Below are 21,926 nucleotides of genomic sequence, written 5' to 3'. Positions count from 1 at the left end.
AAACCCAGCCCTGCCCTACCATCCCCTCCTAAACCCAGCCCTGCCCTACCATCCCCTCCTAAACCCAGCCCTGCCCTACCATCCCCTCCTAAACCCAGCACTGCCCCACCATCCCCTCCTAAACCCAGCCCTGCCCTACCATCCCCTCCTAAACCCAGCACTGCCCCACCATCCCCTCCTAAACCCAGCCCTGCCCTACCATCCCCTCCTAAACCCAGCACTGCCCTACCATCCCCTCCTAAACCCAGCACTGCCCTACCATCCCCTCCTAAACCCAGCACTGCCCTACCATCCCCTCCTAAACCCAGCACTGCCCTACCATCCCCTCCTAAACCCAGCACTGCCCTACCATCCCCTCCTAAACCCAGCACTGCCCCACCATCCCCTCCTAAACCCAGCCCTGCCCTACCATCCCCTCCTAAACCCAGCCCTGCCCTACCATCCCCTCCTAAACCCAGCACTGCCCCACCATCCCCTCCTAAACCCAGCCCTGCCCTACCATCCCCTCCTAAACCCAGCACTGCCCCACCATCCCCTCCTAAACCCAGCACTGCCCTACCATCCCCTCCTAAACCCAGCCCTGCCCTACCATCCCCTCCTAAACCCAGCCCTGCCCTACCATCCCCTCCTAAACCCAGCACTGCCCCATTCAGATCAGGGTGTCTTTCATTTCCCACGGATGTTTCTCATCAGCTGGTTCTGAGGGGAAAGAGAAGTGACAAGCCCTATATATCAGTCCCCTGCTCTGCAGAAGACCCAGGCTGTGTCCCAGATGGCTCCCTATTCCCTATATAGTACACTACTTTTGACCAGGGTTCATAGTCCACTACTTTTGACCAGAGACCTATCCCAGGAGGTTGGTGGCACCTTAATTGGGGAGGACGGACTCATGGTAATGGCTGGAGCGGCATAAGTGGAATGGTATCAAACACATGGTTTGATGCCATTCCATTTGTTCTGTTCCAGCCATTATTATGGCATCCCCTCAGCAGCCTCCACTGTGCACTGAGTAGGGTGCCATTTGGGACGTGTTCCCCATGCCTTTTCTGTTAGGAGATGGCATCTGACCAGAGACACTGAGAGAAGTGTGGTGTTCTGCTTGGCAGATGTCCATCCAGTAGAGTCTGATTACCTTTGGAGTCATACAGGGCACATGGGGCTGCCAGGTCATGCTGTACAGAGGGCACAGCTGTAAGCGGGCGCGTTTAGATAGTTGACCTCAACAACATCTAGGTATCTGCTGAAGGATTGGCAGAAAGGAAAAGAGAGTCTAACAACTCTGGCTGACAGAGGATTATGTAAAATTAAAATATACTGTGAAAGGTGGTAGCGCAAAACAAATAACTGTTAAAGTTTCCATACATGGACCTTTCAAAGATACAATACATAGCTACAATACAGTCCAATTTATACAGCACTTGTCTCTCGTCTTTTACTGCCTAACAAAACTTGACGGTGTTGTACGTGATTGCAATGATTTATGGGTCCTGCACTGTATTGCCATCTCCGACCAATGAATGTGAGTGTGTTCCGGTACATGGGCTACTGAAACCTCCCTCCATGTTAGGTGGCAGAGAGAGACGCGTATCCATAATGTGACGGGCCGTCTGCAGGGAGACGTGGCGTACTACGCTCCGTGTGGGAAGAAGATCCGGCAGTACCCTGATGTCATGAAGGTAAGACCTTCCCTCGCCTGTCACGAACTTCCTTCCTACTATACTGGTCTTTTCTCTCTTCTATCCATCCTTATAGGTGTATCATTTAATACATATCAAATACAATTTGAAGTATTTAAAATATGCATTTTATTAAATACAATTTGTTATTTAATAATATATTCATTATTGAGTAGTTTCCTTTTTTTTTTTTTTTTTTACACTTTTCATTGTCTCCAGATTTTGATCAGGAAACATAATTTACACCCAAAACCATTTGAAGTTGCTGTAACTGAACGTCTGTCTCACCAAGGCCTCATTTATGTTCTTCTTTGTAGTATCTGTCCAGAAATGGAATAAGTGACATCACACGCGATAATTTTAGCTTCAGTGCAAAAATAAGGGTTGGCGACTTCTATGAAGCCAGAGAAGGACCCCAGGTGACTGTTTAATCTATCTATTGACCGTTTTCTCTGCACCCACAGAGCAGGGTCACCCGTAGCCTAAAGTACTGTATGTCATGTGTCAACGTTACATTCACAGGAAGTTCTATTGCTCTATTGTCATATCAAGGCCAAGTGCACAAAGTAATAGCTAGTTAAAGGAATAGTCCACTCAGACACTATCTTTTAGTATTCTGTTCATTAGTCCACTGTTGATACAATCCCCAAATGTTTTGCTTGTCAGCAGTCAAGTTTGCAAGATAGAGCACATGTAACCACAACTGAGTAAGAAGAACTCCACGATGTATGAATTGAAGCTTGAAAATGGTTTCTTTAGTCAAGGGGAAGGTGTGTGTGTGTGTGTGTGTGTGTGTGTGTGTGTGTGTGTGTGTGTGTGTGTGTGTGTGTGTGTGTGTGTGTGTGTGTGTGTGTGTGTGTGTGTGTGTGTGTGTGTGTGTGTGTGTGTGTGTGTGTGTGTGTGTGTGTATATATATATCAAGTATTGTCATATCGAAGGTTCTAACTGGCTGTCCCCCTCTTCTCCCTCTCTCCTCTCCTCTCTTGCCGAAGGGTTTGCAGTGGAGCTTGTTGACCGAGGAGGAGGTGATTCCTCGGATCCTGGCCATGGAGGGGAGGCGTGGGCGTCCCCCCAACCCTGAGCACCAGAGGACGGGTGACGAGAGCCCCCGTTCCAGGCGCAGAAAGGGCCAGCGCCCCAACGTTGGCGAGGCCGACTTCCCAGGCGCTACTGACGCCAAACTTCTACGCAAACTGGAAGCTCAAGGTGGGTTCAGTTCTTGCAAAAATCACGGAGGTTTCTGTAAAGCTTCTGTAACCTATACGACTATGAATGCAAAAAATCTCTCCTTTTGTTGCAGAGATGGCTCGGCAGGCAGCCCAGATCAAGATGATGAGGAAACTTGAACAGCAGGCCATGGCACGAGCAGCCAAGGAAGCCAGGAAACAACAAGGTACAGTACACTAATGTTGTTGTTCTGTGAAAGCTGCTCTTGTGACAAAGCCATCCTGTTCTCTACCATAACACAGCAAGTACACTATACCCCACACAGTACAACCCTAATCTCAATGTGCTCTCTCGCTCTCTCTCTCAGCAATCATGGCTGCTGAGGAGAAGCGGAAACAGAAGGAGCGAGTGAAGATTTTAAAGCAGCAGGTAGGGAGTTGCCATTGTCATGTCATTTACAAAAGCTCAATTTTCGGATGCATCTGTTCACAAGGTGTTTTTGATTGGAAGACTTCAAACACACATGACATTCAGGAGTGTTTTCTTCCAGGGTGAAAAGATCCCAAGCAGAGTTTAATGCTTTGAAATCTTCTTTAAAGGGAAGATGCTAACCTTCAAGATGCTATACTGTCTTAATCTCCATAAAACTACTTATACAGGCCCCCTGTTCTAACATGCATGACTATAGATTTAATTCATTTGATCTCCCCCATCTTTTTACCAGGAGAAGATCAAGCGCATTCAGCAAATTCAAATGGAGAAGGAGCTCCGAGCGCAGCAGATTCTAGAGGTTGGTCCAAATCGTTTTTACTGAAAAATCCCTTTTTGCTGTTGGTAGGACTTTTCTAAATCAACCAATGGCTTTTTCTAAATTATGTGGTTGCACTTTTTCAGTTGTCTCCTATTACATGCTTAATTGGATTTTCACAAAGTGCCATTGAATAATAAAATCTCCTCAGACCGTGATGGGATTCAACACAAAATACCATCTATAAGACAATAGTCGCTAACAGTTTAGCACGAGGAGGAGAAACAGCTATTTTCCATGCACGACGCTAATAGAAGCACCAAAGTATTTTAGCTTTACTAAATCAAATTTCAGTTGACACGGTTGGCAAGTCTCTTTTAACAGGATTCCTCTCTGCTTGTAATTACATAGTGAAATTTGGCTTAATTTATTCCGACTGGCTGCTGGTATTTTATAAGCACTAAAACAAGTTTGTCTTTTTAGTGTTAATGGGAGGAATTAATTATCTCAATGCACAAGATTACAATATTTTATGCTTGACATTGCCAGCAAGTGTATGCTGTGAGTGGGACTAGTTTTATTCAATATACGAAAAACATGTAAAATATCATTTCTGGATGAATTTTAGGATACATGGGAAATATACCATCCTCTTTCTGCTGTGAATTGAGCCCCTTCTATCTATGTTGGACATATAGTTACCTCACTGCCTTGATAGTGTTAGTTATAGTAGTTAGTAGAACCAAAACAATCTAGATTTTATGTCTATCCCTGCATGTTTGTTATTCGTGAAAATTGTCTTGATTTTAGTTAATCAAACAATGAAACACTATAGCCCTTCCACCTGACAGGAAATCACAATTAGCTTCTAGTAGGAACAAGCGCTAAGCCTAATCATACACGAGCTCAAAAGGATTTATCTGTGTATTTCTGTCTGCCTACTGTATTTATATACTGCCTATCGACGTATAGCACATGTGCTGTTGCACGAAGTGTTGAAGCTGTCAAGGTTGTTCTGTTGCATGACCTGTAGACCTGTTTTGCACGCACAGACTAAAAGGAAAAAGACGGAAGAAGCGGCAAATGCCAAAATAATGGAGGCTGAGAAACGAAACAAGGTTAGTTTAGATGTCCTGTTAAAAGAATCAACCATTAATTTGTGGCCCACTCCTCCTCCCACTGTTTGCCTCGAGTCATACAACCTCTCTCCTCCCGATTCCCAATCTCCTCCTCGCACCTCATTGCCTCCAAGGGACTGCTTCTCCGGGTTTAGGGAAATCTCCTTGACACCCAGAGCAGACCTTTTCCATGTTAATCAGTGTCATAAAGGACAGTGCATTCTGTCTCTGCTTCCTGCGCGTGTCTAGAAATGGCTATGGCATTTCCATTTCACATTAGATCCAACCTGCCCGGGCTCTTTATGCCCGTCTGTCAATCAGATTAGTGAGGGATTTGAACTTCCTGTCGAATAAATCAGAGAAACCTCATCCGTTTGTCAGCTGCTTTTTTTTTTGCTTTTTTTTTTGATGATGGAAATGAGGGGTATGTTTGGATTTTCAATGTTGTTTATCTTTTCCCCTTTAAAGGAGAAGGAGATGAGAAGGCAGCAGGCAGTCATTTTGAAGCACCAGGTAGGCATCGCTCTCCTGCACCACATGATGCCCATTTCCACTTTCAATTCTACTGGAATCTTTTTAGAAAAGGGTCATTGTTTTTCATATAACTACTTGACAGTTCCCTGTTTAATTCTCCATATCGCTTTGTTAATTTCAGTTTTGATGACCCTAGCTTGTCACTCTTCCTGGATTGGGGGGGAGGAGGAGATGGGCTTCTTATAGGAACTTGGTTTAACTTGGTTTATATGAGCCTGTGATTTCTGTTTCATAATACTTTGCCAACTCTTTCTCCCAGGAGTTGGAGAGGCATAGACTAGATATGGTATGGGTATGTTTATTTTTGTACATCTAACACCGCATCGTGATATTGGTTGTGATTTGGTTGTGATATGGTTGTCATAGCAATGCATACAGTGTAGCGCCGGCTGCCGTCATACTGCATTCTTCTGCATGGCTTTTGAGCAAAGTGCGTTGCGTATGTCTTACTCTGTTGGCTGAAAAAAAAACGGATATCTGCACAAATAGTCAAGACTTTCTTGACTCTTTCAGATTTACATTAAGGGGAGCCATGCACGCTCACTCTCATTGTCCTAAAGACTTGACATCCAGTGTTTTTGTTTTCCAGTAAATGGAAACGCTTGAAATCCAGTCGTAAAAGTCAATGTAGTGTATGTTGCAATTTTCCATTTTGCCACCTGACCAAACAGACCCGTCCATCGCCGGCTTTTCTCCTGCTTGTTGACATCAGTTTAAATCACCAACCTCACGAAACCATTTTCATTCATCGTTTTGTCGTTCCATATTTGAGATTTCAGTTCTGCCTTTGCACACAAACCTACTTGTCATAGGTTACAGTAGGCTAAAGAGAGGCAATATGGCATTGCTTTAAATCCATGTCATACTGAACAGGAGGGCCCTCAGTACGGGCCTAAGATAAATTCAATCTCCAATTGAATCCATGACTGTATTTGTGAGGGTAACTTGCTTTCGGTATTATCTTATTTGCATTCTGATATAAGAAGGTATTTTGTTTAGCTTCTCACCAGTCAATAAAGAATGACAAACCATAGCAACTTTATAACACAGTACAGTACAGTACAATGCTGCCTGTTTCGTTCTTAGACGCGATGGTTGAATTACCAGCACTTTTCTTATTGCCAGCATACTCAAACGCATTCAAGCCGACTCTTAACTTCAAGCTTACGCTTTCTGTTGATACCGCCCTCATACCCGTTTGCTTTACCCTTTTTAGCTTTTTGGTTGTCATTATATTGCCCTCTAAACTGCTGCTGTAATGTTCACAACGATGGCCATACTTATATCTGTTGTCTATGTGTCCTACTATATACATATCATCATGGTAAACTGTTGTGTTTGATGTCTATATGAAGTGTCCCTCTGTGTTGAGGCTGTGTGTGTGCGTGTGTGCGTGCGTGTGCGCGCGTGCGTGCGTGTGTGTGTTCTGTCAGGAGAGGGAGAGGCGGAGGCAGCACATGATGCTGATGAAGACCATGGACGCCCGTAAGAAAGCAGAGGTGCGTGATTCCCAACTCGACCACTTCTCTGTCAAGTTGTTACAGCAGGCTTATGGTTACTGCCTCCTCTCCACATTTCCTGCTTCAACTCATCTTTTGAACTATATGGAGTGTGAATAAAAGAGAGAATCGGGCCCCAAGAAATCTGCTGCGAAAGTGCGGCAATTTATAAAGCAAGGGAAGGCCTAGTGTTGGGCTGAATTGTAATGACATAATCCCTAACACGATTGTCTGCAGCGGTGCCAATAGCATGCACTGTTAACTTGGTCTGTAATTTGGACCTTAGGAGCGGGAGCGCTTAAAGCAGGAGAAGAAGGATGAGAAACGGTTAAACAAGGAGCGGAAATTGGAGCTTAGAAGACTGGAACTGGAAATTGCCAAGGAGCTGAAGAAGCCAAATGAAGACATGTGCTTAGCAGATCACAAGGTATTCACTATACATAGACGATCACAATTTAGTTCCCCAGCTGAAAGCGAGATCTGGGGACGAATTTGTATTAAGACTTTGACATCATACCCAGAAATTGCTCATGTTGCCCACATTTAATCACACATTTGTCTGTTATTTGAATACGTATGATGATCGTCTTATGGATTACACCAGTGCTTTTAAAGCATAAAATACATGTATGCATGGCATTGCCTCTGGCTACATCTCTGCTACAAGCCTCATTTTACTGATGACATTACAGGATAATCCATATTGGATTACACGAAGGTGACGTGAGCACAGACAGGTTAGAATACTGCCATCAAGTGGCAGCTAGTGTCATGACACTGACCAGAGGATTTCGGAGTGGCGCTGCCTCCGGATTTCCACCAGACAGACAGAGCACTGAACCCCCTGGATAACCAACTCCAGGAGGATCCATTTTCTACTCTACTGTATATCAAACATCACGTCAACACTCTCTCTCAATAGGGCTCTCACTAAACCTCACGCCGTACGAGTCGAGCGCAATTTGCAGCATTAAAAGCTTTTTCCCCATTTTTTTCTTAAGTCAGTAGCCTTGAACAAGCCTTAGCTTGTGTGAGCCAGAACATCTCCTGCTCTAGGAGACCGTCTCCTGTTTCTGTAGCGTGAGGCAGCTTGATGAACAAGTACACCCCCTGGACAGGACACTAGTCCATCACAGGGCCTTACTCCCAATCTCCTTAATGCTGAGACGCATCAGGTCCCATTTTAACAGTCTTTGGTATGACTCGGCCAGGGATTGAACTCCCAACCCTCCAATATCCCTCTAACCACAAGGTCACAGAGTTGGTTTTGTCTCAAGAATTTTCTGTAAAATGGCACTCTTCACTACTTTTGACATTTTGAAATAACGACCGGTGCACTTCACACTACCGTAGTTATATGTAAGTATGTGTCATTTTAATATTTTCCCAGCTTCTCCCGGAGTTATCGCGTATTCCCGGCCTGTTTCTACCGGGAAGCAGCTTCTCTGACTGCCTGATGGTGATGCAGTTCCTGCGGAGCTTTGGGAAGGTGCTGGGCTTCGACGTGAACGCCCATGTCCCCAACCTGAGCGTGCTGCAGGAGGGCCTGCTCAACCTGGGAGACAGCATGGGACAGGTCCAGGACCTGCTGGTGCGCATGCTCTCTGCTGTGGTGTGTGACCCAGGACTGCCCCCAGGACACCGGGTGAGAGCAATCACAGCATAAGACATACACACACATTCTTATTGCACATTCAGACACACTGCAAGGCACATCCACGCAGCAGCTGTACAGTATATTAACATCTGTCTTCATACGCGGTGCTGTATTCAGTAACCACAGCTCAGAGAGCTCACAACACTGCAGAACTAAAGACGAGAAGCCCTACTCTAATCAGAACACACAAGTGGGGCATTATCAATATCTCTGGCTCTGTGAGGCTAAATGAAGGGGCTTATCTGTTTCAGAGGGTATCAGTGTTTTGAAGCTCTTAATACAGCTTCCACAGTTAGAACCCCCAAATGTAGAATTCATTCCCAAAGCAATTTCTCTCTCTGCTAATCTACAGGGCTTAGTCACGCTTTTATGTGGCTTGCCATGATTTCTTCAAGGAACCCAGCTGACTGTCGCCTATTATGGAGCCTCGGTCGACGTTTAGGGAAAATGTATCCCTGAAGAGAGAAGCATGTAGTACCCTCTAACTGTGCCAGGGGCTGGTCTAGTGGTAGTACAGCGGTTCGATCCCCATGTTCCGCCACTCACCATCTCTGCAGTATCCCTCTCTCTGATATCTACATATCTATCCTAAACCTGTCAATCAAACTTGAAAATACCTTAGAAAATATATTTCACTGTCCCCCCCCCCCAGACCAAGACAGCCCTGGGGGACCACCTGGCTAACGTGGGTATTAACCAGGACAACGTGTCGGAGGCGCTACAGATCTACATGGAGGCCCACCGTGGCGAGACGGAGCTGCAGACCGAGCTGGCGGAGGTTACCGCCAGTCTGAAGACCAAGGCCTTCCAAGCCCACACACCCGCACAGAAGGCCTCCGTCCTGGCCTTCCTGGTCAACGAGCTGTCCTGCAGTAAGAGTGTGGTCAGGTGAGAGTACACCGAACGCTAGTCACAGCAGTCTGGCCTGCTATCTAGATCACGACACTGATCAGTTCTGTTATTTAGACAAATGATGAAATGACAAGTTAAATCAAGTGCTTTAGGCTTGCAATGTGGGGAACTCATTTGTTGATTATGTTGTTCAGGGTCCACACGAAAATGATTAAGTTATTCTGAGCACAGATTTATTAAACGGATTGATGCATGTTTTGATTGATCTTTTGAAATTTTATTTTTGCTGGTTTTGCTGTATGTAGTCCTGTTTTATTCATTGGGACTTACATTTTTAATGTTCTACTACCAATATCAAAAGAAAGAGCTGTTTTGTCACGGAGCGTTTCATTGTGTTGCGTCAAACCCGAAACCCTTTTCAAGTGACTGCCTGTATCGGAGTTAAACGCATGTGACAGAAGTTGCAATGCTTTGAAATACAGCCCTGTTGCTCAAGTAAAACTGCAACCAAAGCCTTACCTCACCTCTCCTCACTTTGGAAAGTTATTCATATTAGCATGATTTTAATCATGGCTGACTTGACTGAAATCGGTGCTTCTTCACAGCGAGATCGACAAGAACATCGATCACATGACCAACCTGAGAAGGGACAAGTGGGTCATCGAGGGCACGCTTCGCAAGTGAGTGCCCGCCTCATCTCAAGGAGCACTCGACAGAGGGCTGTGTTTACATGCAATAATGGACCTGTATTTACTAATGGGATACAATGGTGTACAGTGAAGAGTAAAAGCAATTGTAATAGACTAGTTTTTTTGTAAAGTGTATTATGTTGATTTGAATGTGTTCCGTCCTTTAAGCTTTTCACATTTTTTTTATATAGTAGCTTAGGAAAACATTTTGCCGCCCACACCCTCCTGCTTGTTGTCTTGTTCCAGGTTGAGGACCATCCATGCCAAGAAGACGGGGAAGAAGGACAGCGGTGTGGGAGGAGAGGAGACACAGTCCCTGGGTACACCCAACCCCGGGCGCAAGCGCAAGAGGAAAGGAGGGGACAGCGAGGAGGACGAGGATGATGACGAGGATAGCGAGGACCAGGGGGATGAAGACGAGGAGGAGGAGGAGGAGGAGAGAGGGAAGAAGGGGAAGAAAGTGGAAACCTGCGAGGAGGAGGTTGGTTCCGTCACCTTTCCACAGGACCTATCTGCTGACCCAAATGACAATGGCTGTGTCCGAAATTGTACCCTGTTCCCCATGGGCCCCGGTAAATAGTCGTGCACTACGTAGGAAAATAGGGTGCCATTTGGGACACAGCGTAAGTCACTGTTTGTGTGTTGTAAATGTCAGCCTCCCCTCTGGAGTCGATTGAATGTGATCTTTCCATCCAGGATGACGGGGACCAGACAGCCAGTGTAGAGGAGCTGGAGAAACAGATCGACAAATTAACCAAGGTAAAGGGATTTTGATAACCAATAGGATCAGAGGGCCGTTTTTTTTTTTTTTTTTACGAGGGTCCGTTTCCGGGCAGAACAGGCCTCCGTGTTTTGATACTTTGTGCTTTCTCTCTCTAGCAACAGAGTCAGATCAGACGGAAGCTGTTTGAGTCGTCCCACTCGTTGCGCTCCATGATGTTCGGCCAGGACCGCTACAAGCGCCGTTACTGGGTGCTGCCACAGTGCGGGGGCATCTTTGTGGAGGGCATGGAGACTGGCAAAGGTAACACTCAAAACACTGGCATAAGATACGGGCACCGCACTTGTTACTCACTGTTGCGACATTATAGTTCAGGCTAACAGTTAAGCTTCTTTTTCCTGTGACCTGCCTTCAGATTGCTTAAGTCTAGTCAGGAAGCACATGGCCATGTAAATGCACTATGTAGGGATCTGGTTTACTGTGATGCTGTGGATATTGATAGAAGTGTCTTTACCAGGAGCAGAGGAGCTTGAGAGGGAGAGACTGAGGAGCACAGAGCTGGTCCACGTGAAGGAGGAGGAGGTGGAAAGGAGGCCAGAGGTGGAGGGGAGGCCAGGGGTGTCCAGCCTAGAGGGGAGCACTGACGGGGACATGGCCACGCCAGACAAACACTCCCTCAACCTCTTCCTCCAGAAGCCCGGCTCCTTCTCCAAACTCAGCAAACTCCTAGAGGTGGCCAAGATGTCCCCGGATTCGGACAACCACAGTCAGAGCTGTAGTCCTGTCAAAGTGTCCACCACAGTGTCCTCCCCTATCCACCCCACCACTCAGACTACACTACCCAGCAGCCCCTGTGCAGCTCCCTCTCCGCTGTGCCTGGAGGTGAAAGCGGAGCCTTCCACAGCTCTCTTCAGCCCGCCCTACCTCAGCGGCAACAGCAGCCCAGGGAAGATGTCCTCCAGCTCCCAACAGCAGCAGCAGCTCCAGCCCAACGACCAGCTGTTAAGGGTGCTGACGGAGAAGAGTGGCCACTGGTTCAGCCTGCTGCCCCGCTCCCCCTGTGACGAGTCTTCCACCACCACCCCTCCGGCCTTCTCCCCCCAGTCCTCCTCCACTACCAGGCCCAAATCCCCCACCTCCCTGTCCCCTAATCCCCCAGCCACCACCTCAGCCAGCCCCACCACCGGGATCAATAACTTCTCTTTATCAGCTCTCCAGGTAGGTGCATGTTATCTCCATCGCTGATCATCTAGGATTAATGTTAACATGGTGTGGAATACGACCAAGACATCTTGCTACTGTCAGGTAGTCTTTTGACGTTTTGCCAATTCAGTCTGAGTCTCTGATGCTTTACTATAGGTTTATAGACCGCATTTGTGCTAGTTGTCAGGGAACTAAGTTCTGCCGCATAACATTCTTGCTCACCACTGTCTGAGTATTCTTCTTCATGACCTCCTCCGTCCTCCCAGCAGGTGAAGTCGGGGGTCCATATGATGGGTCTGCCATTCTGTGGCTGGCCCGGTGGCATGATGAGCCCCACCCTGCCCTTCTCTGCCAGTCTTCTTCCACCCTCTATGTTGAGCGCTGCCTACCACCATGTGGAAGGTAATGGCAACCCCTTGCTGGCAGCAGCCAGCCTCTCCAGCAGCAAGAGTAAGTCGCCAGTCCCCGCCGGAGAGAAGCCCCCCTCTGCCCCGCCCACTGTGGTGGAGGTGGCCAAGACCCAAGACTACCCCGACCCACTACCCATCCCAGAGGGTGAGCATGGCACACTTCCCACTGCTGCTAGGAAAGATGGGGAGACTAGAATGACACAACACATTCAAGCTCTGAGGAGGATTTGAAGTGGCTGCAATGAATTTCCACATTTTATTACGTGTGTGTGTGTATATGTATGTGTGTATATGTGTATGTGTGTATATGTATACATACATACATACATACATACATACATACATACATACATACATACATACATACATACATACATACATACAGTGAGGGAAAAAAGTATTTGATCCCCTGCTGATTTTGTATGTTTGCCCACTGACAAAGAAATGATCAATCTATAATTTTAATTGTAGATTTATTTGAACAGTGAGAGACAGAATAACAACCAAAAAATCCAGAAAACATTGATTTGCATTTTAATGAGGGAAATAAGTATTTGACCCCCTCTCAATCAAAGATTTCTGGTTCCAGGTGTCTTTTATACAGGTAACGAGCTGAGATTAGGAGCACACTCTTAAAGGGAGTGCTCCTAATCTCAGCTTGTTACCTGTATAAAAGACACCTGTCCACAGAAGCAATCAATCAATCAGATTCCTAACTCTCCACCATGGCCAAGACCAAAGAGCTCTCCAAGGATGTCAGGGACAAGATTGTAGACCTACACAAGGCTGGAATGGGCTACAAGACCATGCCAAGCAGCTTGGTGAGAAGGTGACCACAGTTGGTGCGATTATTCGCAAATAGAAGAAACACAAAAGAACTGTCAATCTCCCTCGGCCTGGGGCTCCATGCAAGATCTCACCTCATGGAGTTGCAATGATCATGAGAATGGTGAGGAATCAGCCCAGAACTATACGGGGGGATCTTGTCAATGATCTCAAGGCAGCTGGGACCATAGTCACCAAGAAAACAATTAGTAACACACTACGCCGTGAAGGACTGAAATCCTGCAGCGCCCGCAAGGTCCCCCTGCTCAAGAAAGCACATATACATGCCCGTCTGAAGTTTGCCAATGAACATCTGAATGATTCAGAGGAAAACTGTGTGAAAGTGTTGTGGTCAGATGAGACCAAAATGGAGCTATTTGGCATCAACTCAACTCGCCGTGTTTGGAGGAGGAGGAGGAACGCTGCCTATGACCCCAAGAACACCATCCCCACCGTCAAACACGGAGGTGGAAACATTATGCTTTGGGGGTGTTTTTCTGCTAAGGGGACAGGACAACTTCACCGCATCAAAGGGACGATGGACGGGGCCATGTACCGTCAAATCATGGGTAAGAACCTCCTTCCCTCAGCCAGGGCATTGAAAATGGGTCGTGGATGGGTATTCCACACGGCCAAGGGAACAAAGGAGTGGCTCAAGAAGAAGCACATTAAGGTCCTGGAGTGGCCTAGCCAGTCTCCAGACCTTAATCCCATAGAAAATCTGTGGAGGGAGCTAAAGGTTCGAGTTGCCAAACGTCAGCCTCGAAACCTTAATGACTTGGAGAAGAACTGCAAAGAGGAGTGGGACAAACTCCCTCCTGAGATGTGTGCAACCTGGTGGCCAACTACAAGAAACGTCTGACCTCTGTGATTGCCAACAAGGGTTTTGCCACCAAGTACTAAGTCATGTTTCGCAGAGGGGTCAAATACTTATTACCCTCATTAAAATGCAAATCATTTTATAACATTTTTGACATGCGTTTTTTGTTGTTATTCTGTCTCTCATTGTTCAAATAAACCTACCATTAAAATTATAGACTGATCATTTCTTTGTCAGTGGGCAAACGTACAAAATCAGCAGGGGGATCAAATACTTTTTCCCCTCACTGTAATAATTATATATATATATATATATATATATATATAGCTCTGTTTTTTATTGAAAAAAATTGCCTGGAAATGAACAGAAAATGATGGCCGATAGGATGGCCACCCACTGCTTTTATCCGTTAGTCAGCACGTACTGGTTTGTCCTTTACTGACATGTTGTTGTGTGTGTTCATGTAGAGATGCTGTCAGGCTGGTGGAGAGTGGCAGACATGGAGGAGTTGAGGAGCCTGGTCAAGGCCTTGCACAGCAGAGGTATCAGAGAGAAAGCCCTGCAGAAACAGATCCAGAAACACATGGAGTACATTGCCCAGGCCTGCGCCAAGAACAGAGATGGTGAGTGGATCCCCTTGTCCTCTAGATCTCCTCGGCAGGCTTGATAAAATATAATAAAGACATCGTTTCATTCCGAAATGGAACTCTATTCCCTATAGTGACCAGTTTATCTGGTACCGGGTGAGACCCCTCTTTGCCTCCAGAACAGCCTGAATTTCTTTGGGACAGTAAAACATTGCTGAATTGTCATCAAGGGACGTAACGTGTGCTAGGAAAACATTCCCCACACCATTACGCCACCAGCCTGTACCATTGACACCAGGCAGGATGGGGCCATGGACTCATGCTGCTTACGCCAAATCCTTTTCCACTCCTCAACTGTCCAGTGTTGATGATAGCTGCCCACTGGAGCCGCTTCTTGTTTTTAGCTGATAGGAGTGGAACCCGGTGTGGTTGTCTGCTGCAATAGCCCATCCATGACAATGATCAACGAGTTGTACTTTCCAAGATGCAGTTCTGCACACCACTGTTGTACTGCGCCATTATTTGCCTGTTTGTGGCCCGCCTGTTAGCTTGCACGATTCTTGCCACTCCTTCGACCTCTCCTATCTAGGTGTTTTCGCCGACAGGACTGCCGCTGACTGGATGTCGCACCATTCTCGGTAAACCCTAGACACTGTTGTGCGTGAAGAGCCCAGGTGGCCGGCTGGCACCGACGATCATACCACGCTCAGTCGCTTGGGTCACTCGTTTTGCCCATTCTAACGTTCAATCGAACAGTAATTGAATGCCTCGATGCCTGTCTGCTTTATACAGCAAGCCACGACCACACCGTCTGTAGGAGCAAACAATTATCGTGAACGGTGTGGTGTCCCTAATTAACTTGGCCCATAGGGCTCTGGTCAAAAGTAGTGCACTATATAGGGAATAGGGTGCCACTACAGACACATCCAATATCTCTTGTGACTCTTTAAATCTGACCTTTACTGATGTGGTAGGCAACATGACCTCTGCTTAAAATGTCCCCTTGTTACACGGAAATGTCAACCCACTGCAGGGAGAGAGTGGATTGTTTAGATGCATCATGTCAGTCAGAGTTAACATGGTCTTTACCACCAGTCCTTTGGGTTACCATCATTTACACCATGTTGGCGTGGTTGAATGATGCTGTCTGACAGTTTTGAATATTCATTGTGTAGCTTTGATGCCAATTATGCTCTGACCAGGGATGGGCAACTGGTGGGCCATGGCCCGCGACCCCCCCTTTTTTTGGGGGGGGGACTCAGTCGGGGTCTCAACTTACTGTTGAGAGTTAGAGTAGTAGAATGCACAAGGTGCAATTTTTGAAATGTGGTTGTAAATAAGTTATAAAATTGCAAAATCTTCTCTCCGCCCATGGTAAAATGTGTCAAACTGCAGCAAAAGTGCTTTAACTGCAACATTTTCTCTACACCCCATGGCAAAATGTGTAGAATTGCAGGAAATGAATTGTAAAATGTCATTTATTTATCTCTGCTGTTGAGGGGGGCCGCAGAATGTTACTTAGGGCCCCCAAAAAGCTAGGGCCGGCTCTGACTGCATGTGTGGGTATGGATGGGAGTACACACTACGGCCCCTCATGATGAGTTCAGATTTTTTGTGGCCCCCACCCCCATAAAAGTTGCCCATCCCTGTTCTAAACTGAAGATCATCTGCATGCATTAAGTTCTAGCTATTAGTTCTTCTACAGAGCTAGGCAAATACAATGAGAAACACTACCTCCCTATTAGAAAATATCCTTCCCAAACTTCACAGTACATACTAAGATACAATAATTGTAGTAAACTTAGTTTTAGGGGGGGGAAAAAATGTGAGTTGATTCCTCCCTCTCTCCAGTGGTGGTGATTGATGAGTCTGAGCTGGAGGAGAACGGGGTGAGCGAGGAGACAGTGGAGAGCTGGTGTGTGGAGGAGCAGGCCATGGAGATGGACATTGCTGTGCTGCAGCAGGTGGAGGAGCTGGAGAGGAAGGTCACCTCGGCCAGCCTCCAGGTCAAGGTAGAGTAATGCTCTTCTACTCCGTATCCATCTATAGCACTGTATCCAGTCGGCAATGAAAAAAGACAATGCTGAGTATACTGTATACCACATACAACGTTAACGAAAGCTTTTGATTTCACCACTGTCGTTTTTTCTCCTCTTCTCCTCCCAGAGTTGGATGTATGCGGAGCCCCAGTCAGAGCGAGGGGACCTGGTCTACCATGAACACAAGCCCTTCACTAAGCTGCTTCCAGCCGGGGAGGAGCAGCCTGCAGGGGAGAAGGAGAGGGCCAGTGGCGACAACAGCCTGGTGCGGCACGTCAACAACCCGCTAGATATAGCTGTAACACGGCTGGCCGAGCTGGAGAGGAACATCGAGCGAAGGTACCTGAAGAGCCCCTTAAGTACCACCGTTCAGGTCAAACTGGATAATGTGCTGGGTACGGTCACTGTCCCTGCTCCCGCACCATCCCATAATGTTGATGGTGAAGGGTAGGTCCATCCAGATTCCCATTTTGAACACTACTTTGTGCTTCCCTCTGCTTCACTGGAGCCTATTTCGTTATTTTCGGTGTCTTCGGTGCCTGTTTCTTCCTCTTCTCTCGTTGCTACTGTGTGCGTCGTGGTTTTGGTTCCTTTGTGATGTCTCTCACAGTAGTGTCTGTACTGTGGCTCTGCATGGTGCGTAACACTGGCAATCGTGGTTCTATGTTAGCTCATTGTCTCACTACGGCAGTTTGCACACAGGCCTCCTGAATGGAACTATGAGGCATGTCAGTCACCAGGTGGAGTCTTGTGCAGTATCTGTTACAACGGGCTGCTCTAACCAAACACTCTTGCACTCGTCTGGCTTTCTGTGCACTGCTGTTGGTTGGTGAGCTTGATTCTTGTCGTTGACTGTTCTATGTGATGATGTGAGTGGCTGGTTCTGACCATGGTGCCGTTTCCTGTCTCAGGGGGGAAGAGGGGCTGGCCCCGGGCATGAAGGTGTGGCGCAAGGCCGTGGGCGAGGTCCGCAGCGCTGCCCAGCTGGCTCTCTGCATCCAGCAGCTCCAGAAGTCCATCGCATGGGAGAGATCGATCATGAAAGTGGTACGACTGTCTGTCTGTTATTAATGTCTCCGAGAGCTTCTCTAAAAGGCTTTGAGCTACATTTTCCTCTCGCAAAAGGCCACCTGCACTGTAAACTAACGCACTGTAAATGAAATTATAATCAGATTTTTCTTAAACTTTTTGTCAGGAGGAACTTAAGTTTAACCAGAGATTTATACTGAACAAAAATATAAACGCAACATGCAGCAATTTCAGAGATTTTGCTGAGTTACAGTTCATATAAGGAAGTCAGTCATTTCAAATAAATTAATTTGGCCCTAATCTATGGATTTCAACTGACTGTGCAGGGGCACAGCCATGGGTGTGCCTGGGAGGGCATAGGCCCACCCACTGGGGAGCCAGGCCCAGCCAATCAGAATTTGTTTTTCCCCGCAAAAGGGCTTCATTACAGACAGATATACACCTCAGACTCCCCTCCAAATTCAAATTCTCTAAAACGATGTTGGAGGCGGCTTATGGTAGAGAAATTAACATTGAATCTCTGGCAACAGCTCTGGTGGACATTCCTGCAATCAGCACGCCAATTGAATGCTCCCTCAAAACTTGAAACATCTGTGGCATTGTGTTGCGTGACAAAACTGCACATTTTAGTCGCCTTTTAATGTCCCCCAGCACAAGGTGCATCTGTGTAATGTTCATGCTGTTTTATCAGCTTCTTGTTATGCCACACCGGTCAGTTGGATGGATTATCTTGACAGGCTCAAATGCTCACTAACACGAATGTTAACAAATTTGTGCACAAAAGTTTAGAGAAATATACTTTTTGAGGGTATGAGAACATTTCTGGGACCTTTTATTTCAGCTCATGAAACATGGGACCAACACTTTACACGTTGCGTTTATATTTATGGTCAGTATAGTTAGTGCGATACATAAGAGGTATGCCACACACAATGCAATAGCTCTATTTACAGTAACGAAGCTCTGTACTACCATCAGCCTGTCCTTTATTTCTGTCAAACTTGACATGCCTTTTATTTAAGGAAATCCTGGTGTTATTTAGAATGTGTTAGTTCATAGGACAGTTGGGTTTTTTTGCGAGGGGAAAATGTTGCCCTAGATGTGAAGTATTTCCTCAGAGAGCACCCGGTTTGACAGTGCATGCTGGTGTGTTACTCTGCAGTACTGCCAGTTGTGTCGAAAGGGGGATAATGAGGAACTGCTCTTACTCTGTGATGGCTGTGACAAAGGCTGCCACACGTACTGCCATAAACCCAAGATCACCACAATACCTGACGGTGACTGGTTTTGTCCTGCTTGCATATCGAAGGTACAGTAACTTTAGCCTTCAGTTGCAGGTAGCCCTACTTACAATTCACAGAACAGAGAAAATAGAGGGTCTCCTTAATGTAGGAATTTATCCAACCTCAGGCTTCCAGTGTAAGAAATCTTACCGTAGGCGTTTAAGTACTTCAAAACGAGGTGCCCCCTTCAAAATGCGACGTCTTATCACAAGGGTTTATCCTACTCCCAAAAACTCCTAAACGAAATGGGATAAAAATACACCAAAATCAAAAGTCCAATTCATCCAATTCACAACGAGAAGTGTGATCCTCGGCGAATGCAAGACGCCTCCACTCAGCATATTTTGTGTCATTCAGGCGAGCGGTCAATCCCCCGAGAATAAGAAGCAGCAGAGCCGAGCGGGAGCCGCCGGAGGAGGGAAGAGAAGCACCGAGGTAAAACGGAGCAGGACACTGTCGTCCGTAGCCAGCGCAGACGTCTCCGAGGACGATGCTGCCAGCACCAGCAGCAGCACTCCAAAGAAATGGAGCAAAGAGCCCAAAAAGAGGAAGAGCCTAGGAGAGGAGAGCCCAGCCACAAACCAGTCCAAACAGGACAGTACTAGTCCTGTCTGTGGGAAGAAGGCTAAGACGGCGACGTCGGCCAGAGACGACGATAAGGATCTGAACTTGTGCAGGTACATTATGACTGGGGGTTCAGCCTTATTATAATACTATTGACCCCCGGAAGTGACACGGGCGACACTTACGCTGGTCCCACATCTGTCTGTGCTCTTGCCGACTCCATTGCCGTCATTGTCAAGCGAAACATGACAATGGGTGACAGGGAGTTGGCATGATAGCACAAACAGACTGGCACTCGCGGTAACATACACTAGCTGCTGCAGTGTCTGATGCATCCCCGTGCATACTGTAGTTAATGTGAGGGTCATCTCTTGGTTGACTCCACAGGGTGCTACTGGCTGAGCTGGAGGTTCACCAGGATGCCTGGCCCTTCCTGAACCCTGTCAACCCCAAATCTGTCCCCGGCTACAAGAAAGTCATCAGGAAACCCATGGACTTCTCCACTATCCGAGAGAAACTCGTTAACAGCCAGTATGTACCGTACCATTAGCTTGAAAAACAATTTGTCTTATTCATTTCATTCTGATACCTGTATTATACGTAAACATTAGGCCATTTGCAAAGATTATGGCTTTCCTTTTCATGCTTTTGTTCACATTGTTTTCCCCCTGCGGGACTGTATCTCAGAAATGTCGTAATTGAAATGCCATGCGTCTCAATTTACAGGTACTTGAACCTGGAGACGTTTATCATCGACGTCAACTTGGTGTTTGATAACTGTGAAAAGTTTAATGAAGATAATTCGGACATTGGGCGAGCAGGACACAACATGAGGAGGTTTTTTGAGAAGAGATGGACTGAGCTGTTAAAACAAACCAACTAGGCTAGTTTGAACTACTTTCTCCTCACTATACTGTATGGGACCAGCAGTAACCACTTTACACTCACAAGCAGGAGTGACAGTATTGGTCTGAAGACTGTCTTCAAGACCTAAGGTTCAAGTCTCTCTGTCAGCAACCAGGGAATCTTCATTCATTTACAACTGTAATGCTACGTGATGTACAGTACAATAATAGTTGTGTAAGAGAAAGGAAATGCACCCAAAGAGTTTCAGACAAAAGGGGTGGGTGTTTTTAAAGTGCAATACCATTTCCTAGAAGAAGCCACACTGAATCCACCACCATCAGAGCTGTAACTGGGAACAAAAGCTTTCCAACTAACTGTACATATAATATTACAGTGAATGTATTTAATTTTGCCAATTATTTATCAGTGGAAATGCTTTTCATTTTCTAAGAAAAGGAAGAAAAACTGCTTTAAAACAACAACAAAAAATCTTACGGAATGTTTTGCGAACATAAAACAAAAGCCAAGAAGAAAAAAAAAAAGAATTGTTTACACTGCTCTGTGCCTCCAGGACGCCACAAGATTCATGACGGTAATACTGTAATGCTGCGTTTCAATGTATGTTTGCATCGCTAACATAACCTAGACAGTGAGGCAACAATGGCACATCTGTAGATACTGTTCATTAATGTTAATATTAAGTCTTGATGGTAAAATGTATGATGTGTACATACAGTACTGTTACAAGACACCGGATATTGTTTATGCCTTAGAATGATTGTAGTGTTTCATTTCAGTCTTAAAGTGATAAATACATGTATGTTGCCTGTACCGTATATCCTCTGCAAACACTGTGGTCTCCTCAATCTTGGTAGTGCCTGCCCTCTCAAAAGTTTCTGGAGGATATTATTTCAATCCTTTGGTTTTGTATGTGTGTGTGTGTGTGTGTGTGTGTGCGTGTGCGTGTGTATGTGCGCCAGTATACGAAATGTTAACCCTCGTGGGCCTCGAATTCTGACATCCTATCATCAGTATAGAATGCATTGTGATGCACAGTACCTTTCATAAAAGCATTTATCTCTATTTGCCTTGCCACAGACCCAAGGACACGAGAACATTTTGTAATAACCAGGGTAGGGGTCAATTCCATGCGATATCAGGAAGTACACTGAAATTCCAATTCTCTTCAATGCTTTTCAACAAAGAAAATTTGGAATTGGAATTTGGTTTCCTTTCTAAATTGACTGGAATTGAAATGGAATTGATCCCAACCCTGGTAATAACCACTGTTTGGCCTACTGGTGGCATCTTGAGCAGTGTTTTGTACCTGAGTCAGAGTACTTGAAGTTATTTTATTTATGAATATTGTGAGGAAAAGTAGAATTTTTTTGTAGGAGCATTATTTTTCACTAGTGTGTGTGTGGCACGGATCTAATAAAAAGGATCTTTTTCAACTCTGTATTTTGCTTTACTTCATATTTATTTTCTAAACTACAAACATTTCTGTTAGCAGGACATCTGGGCTTTGTCCTGTATTTGTTTTCCCATTACAAAGCCCAGATGTCCTGCCATATGCTATATTATAGGCTTAAAATGTCAAGGTAATTTTAATGACATTGGACTACTACGTTTGTCTGGAGGGTGGACGGAGGTTAGTCT

The 21,926-nt window shown here is 46.0% G+C and overlaps 1 protein-coding gene across 20 annotated transcripts in view; it reads left to right on the top strand.

Moving 5' to 3' along the window:
- Nucleotides 1–21,726, top strand: part of LOC106581809 (bromodomain adjacent to zinc finger domain protein 2B) — a 92,947-nt gene extending 71,221 nt beyond the window's left edge. For 3 of the 20 annotated variants that reach the window (XM_014164149.2, XM_014164143.2, XM_014164144.2), the window contains 27 exons: nt 1,568–1,676; nt 1,994–2,095; nt 2,669–2,882; nt 2,977–3,069; nt 3,211–3,272; nt 3,568–3,633; nt 4,644–4,709; nt 5,178–5,222; nt 5,503–5,535; nt 6,677–6,742; nt 7,029–7,169; nt 8,133–8,387; nt 9,052–9,287; nt 9,857–9,931; nt 10,187–10,421; nt 10,637–10,699; nt 10,820–10,964; nt 11,179–11,879; nt 12,131–12,419; nt 14,387–14,542; nt 16,358–16,518; nt 16,673–16,992; nt 17,457–17,592; nt 18,737–18,883; nt 19,215–19,534; nt 19,809–19,952; nt 20,148–21,726. In XM_014164149.2, the coding sequence (XP_014019624.2) occupies nt 1,568–1,676; nt 1,994–2,095; nt 2,669–2,882; nt 2,977–3,069; nt 3,211–3,272; nt 3,568–3,633; nt 4,644–4,709; nt 5,178–5,222; nt 5,503–5,535; nt 6,677–6,742; nt 7,029–7,169; nt 8,133–8,387; nt 9,052–9,287; nt 9,857–9,931; nt 10,187–10,421; nt 10,637–10,699; nt 10,820–10,964; nt 11,179–11,879; nt 12,131–12,419; nt 14,387–14,542; nt 16,358–16,518; nt 16,673–16,992; nt 17,457–17,592; nt 18,737–18,883; nt 19,215–19,534; nt 19,809–19,952; nt 20,148–20,304 (4,537 nt within the window). In that variant the 3' untranslated portion in view covers nt 20,305–21,726. The remainder of the gene's footprint in view (nt 1–1,567; nt 1,677–1,993; nt 2,096–2,668; nt 2,883–2,976; nt 3,070–3,210; nt 3,273–3,567; nt 3,634–4,643; nt 4,710–5,177; nt 5,223–5,502; nt 5,536–6,676; nt 6,743–7,028; nt 7,170–8,132; nt 8,388–9,051; nt 9,288–9,856; nt 9,932–10,186; nt 10,422–10,636; nt 10,700–10,819; nt 10,965–11,178; nt 11,880–12,130; nt 12,420–14,386; nt 14,543–16,357; nt 16,519–16,672; nt 16,993–17,456; nt 17,593–18,736; nt 18,884–19,214; nt 19,535–19,808; nt 19,953–20,147) is intronic. The other 17 variants (XM_014164146.2, XM_014164147.2, XM_014164158.2 and 14 more) reach the window with 17 other exon arrangements.
- Nucleotides 21,727–21,926: the final 200 nt, after the last annotated feature.

Source organism: Salmo salar, chromosome ssa21, assembly GCF_905237065.1.
Source record: "Salmo salar chromosome ssa21, Ssal_v3.1, whole genome shotgun sequence".
Lineage (NCBI taxonomy): Eukaryota > Metazoa > Chordata > Actinopteri > Salmoniformes > Salmonidae > Salmo > Salmo salar.
Note: the sequence above shows the minus strand (reverse complement) of the source record. Positions and strands in the feature narration are given on the sequence as shown.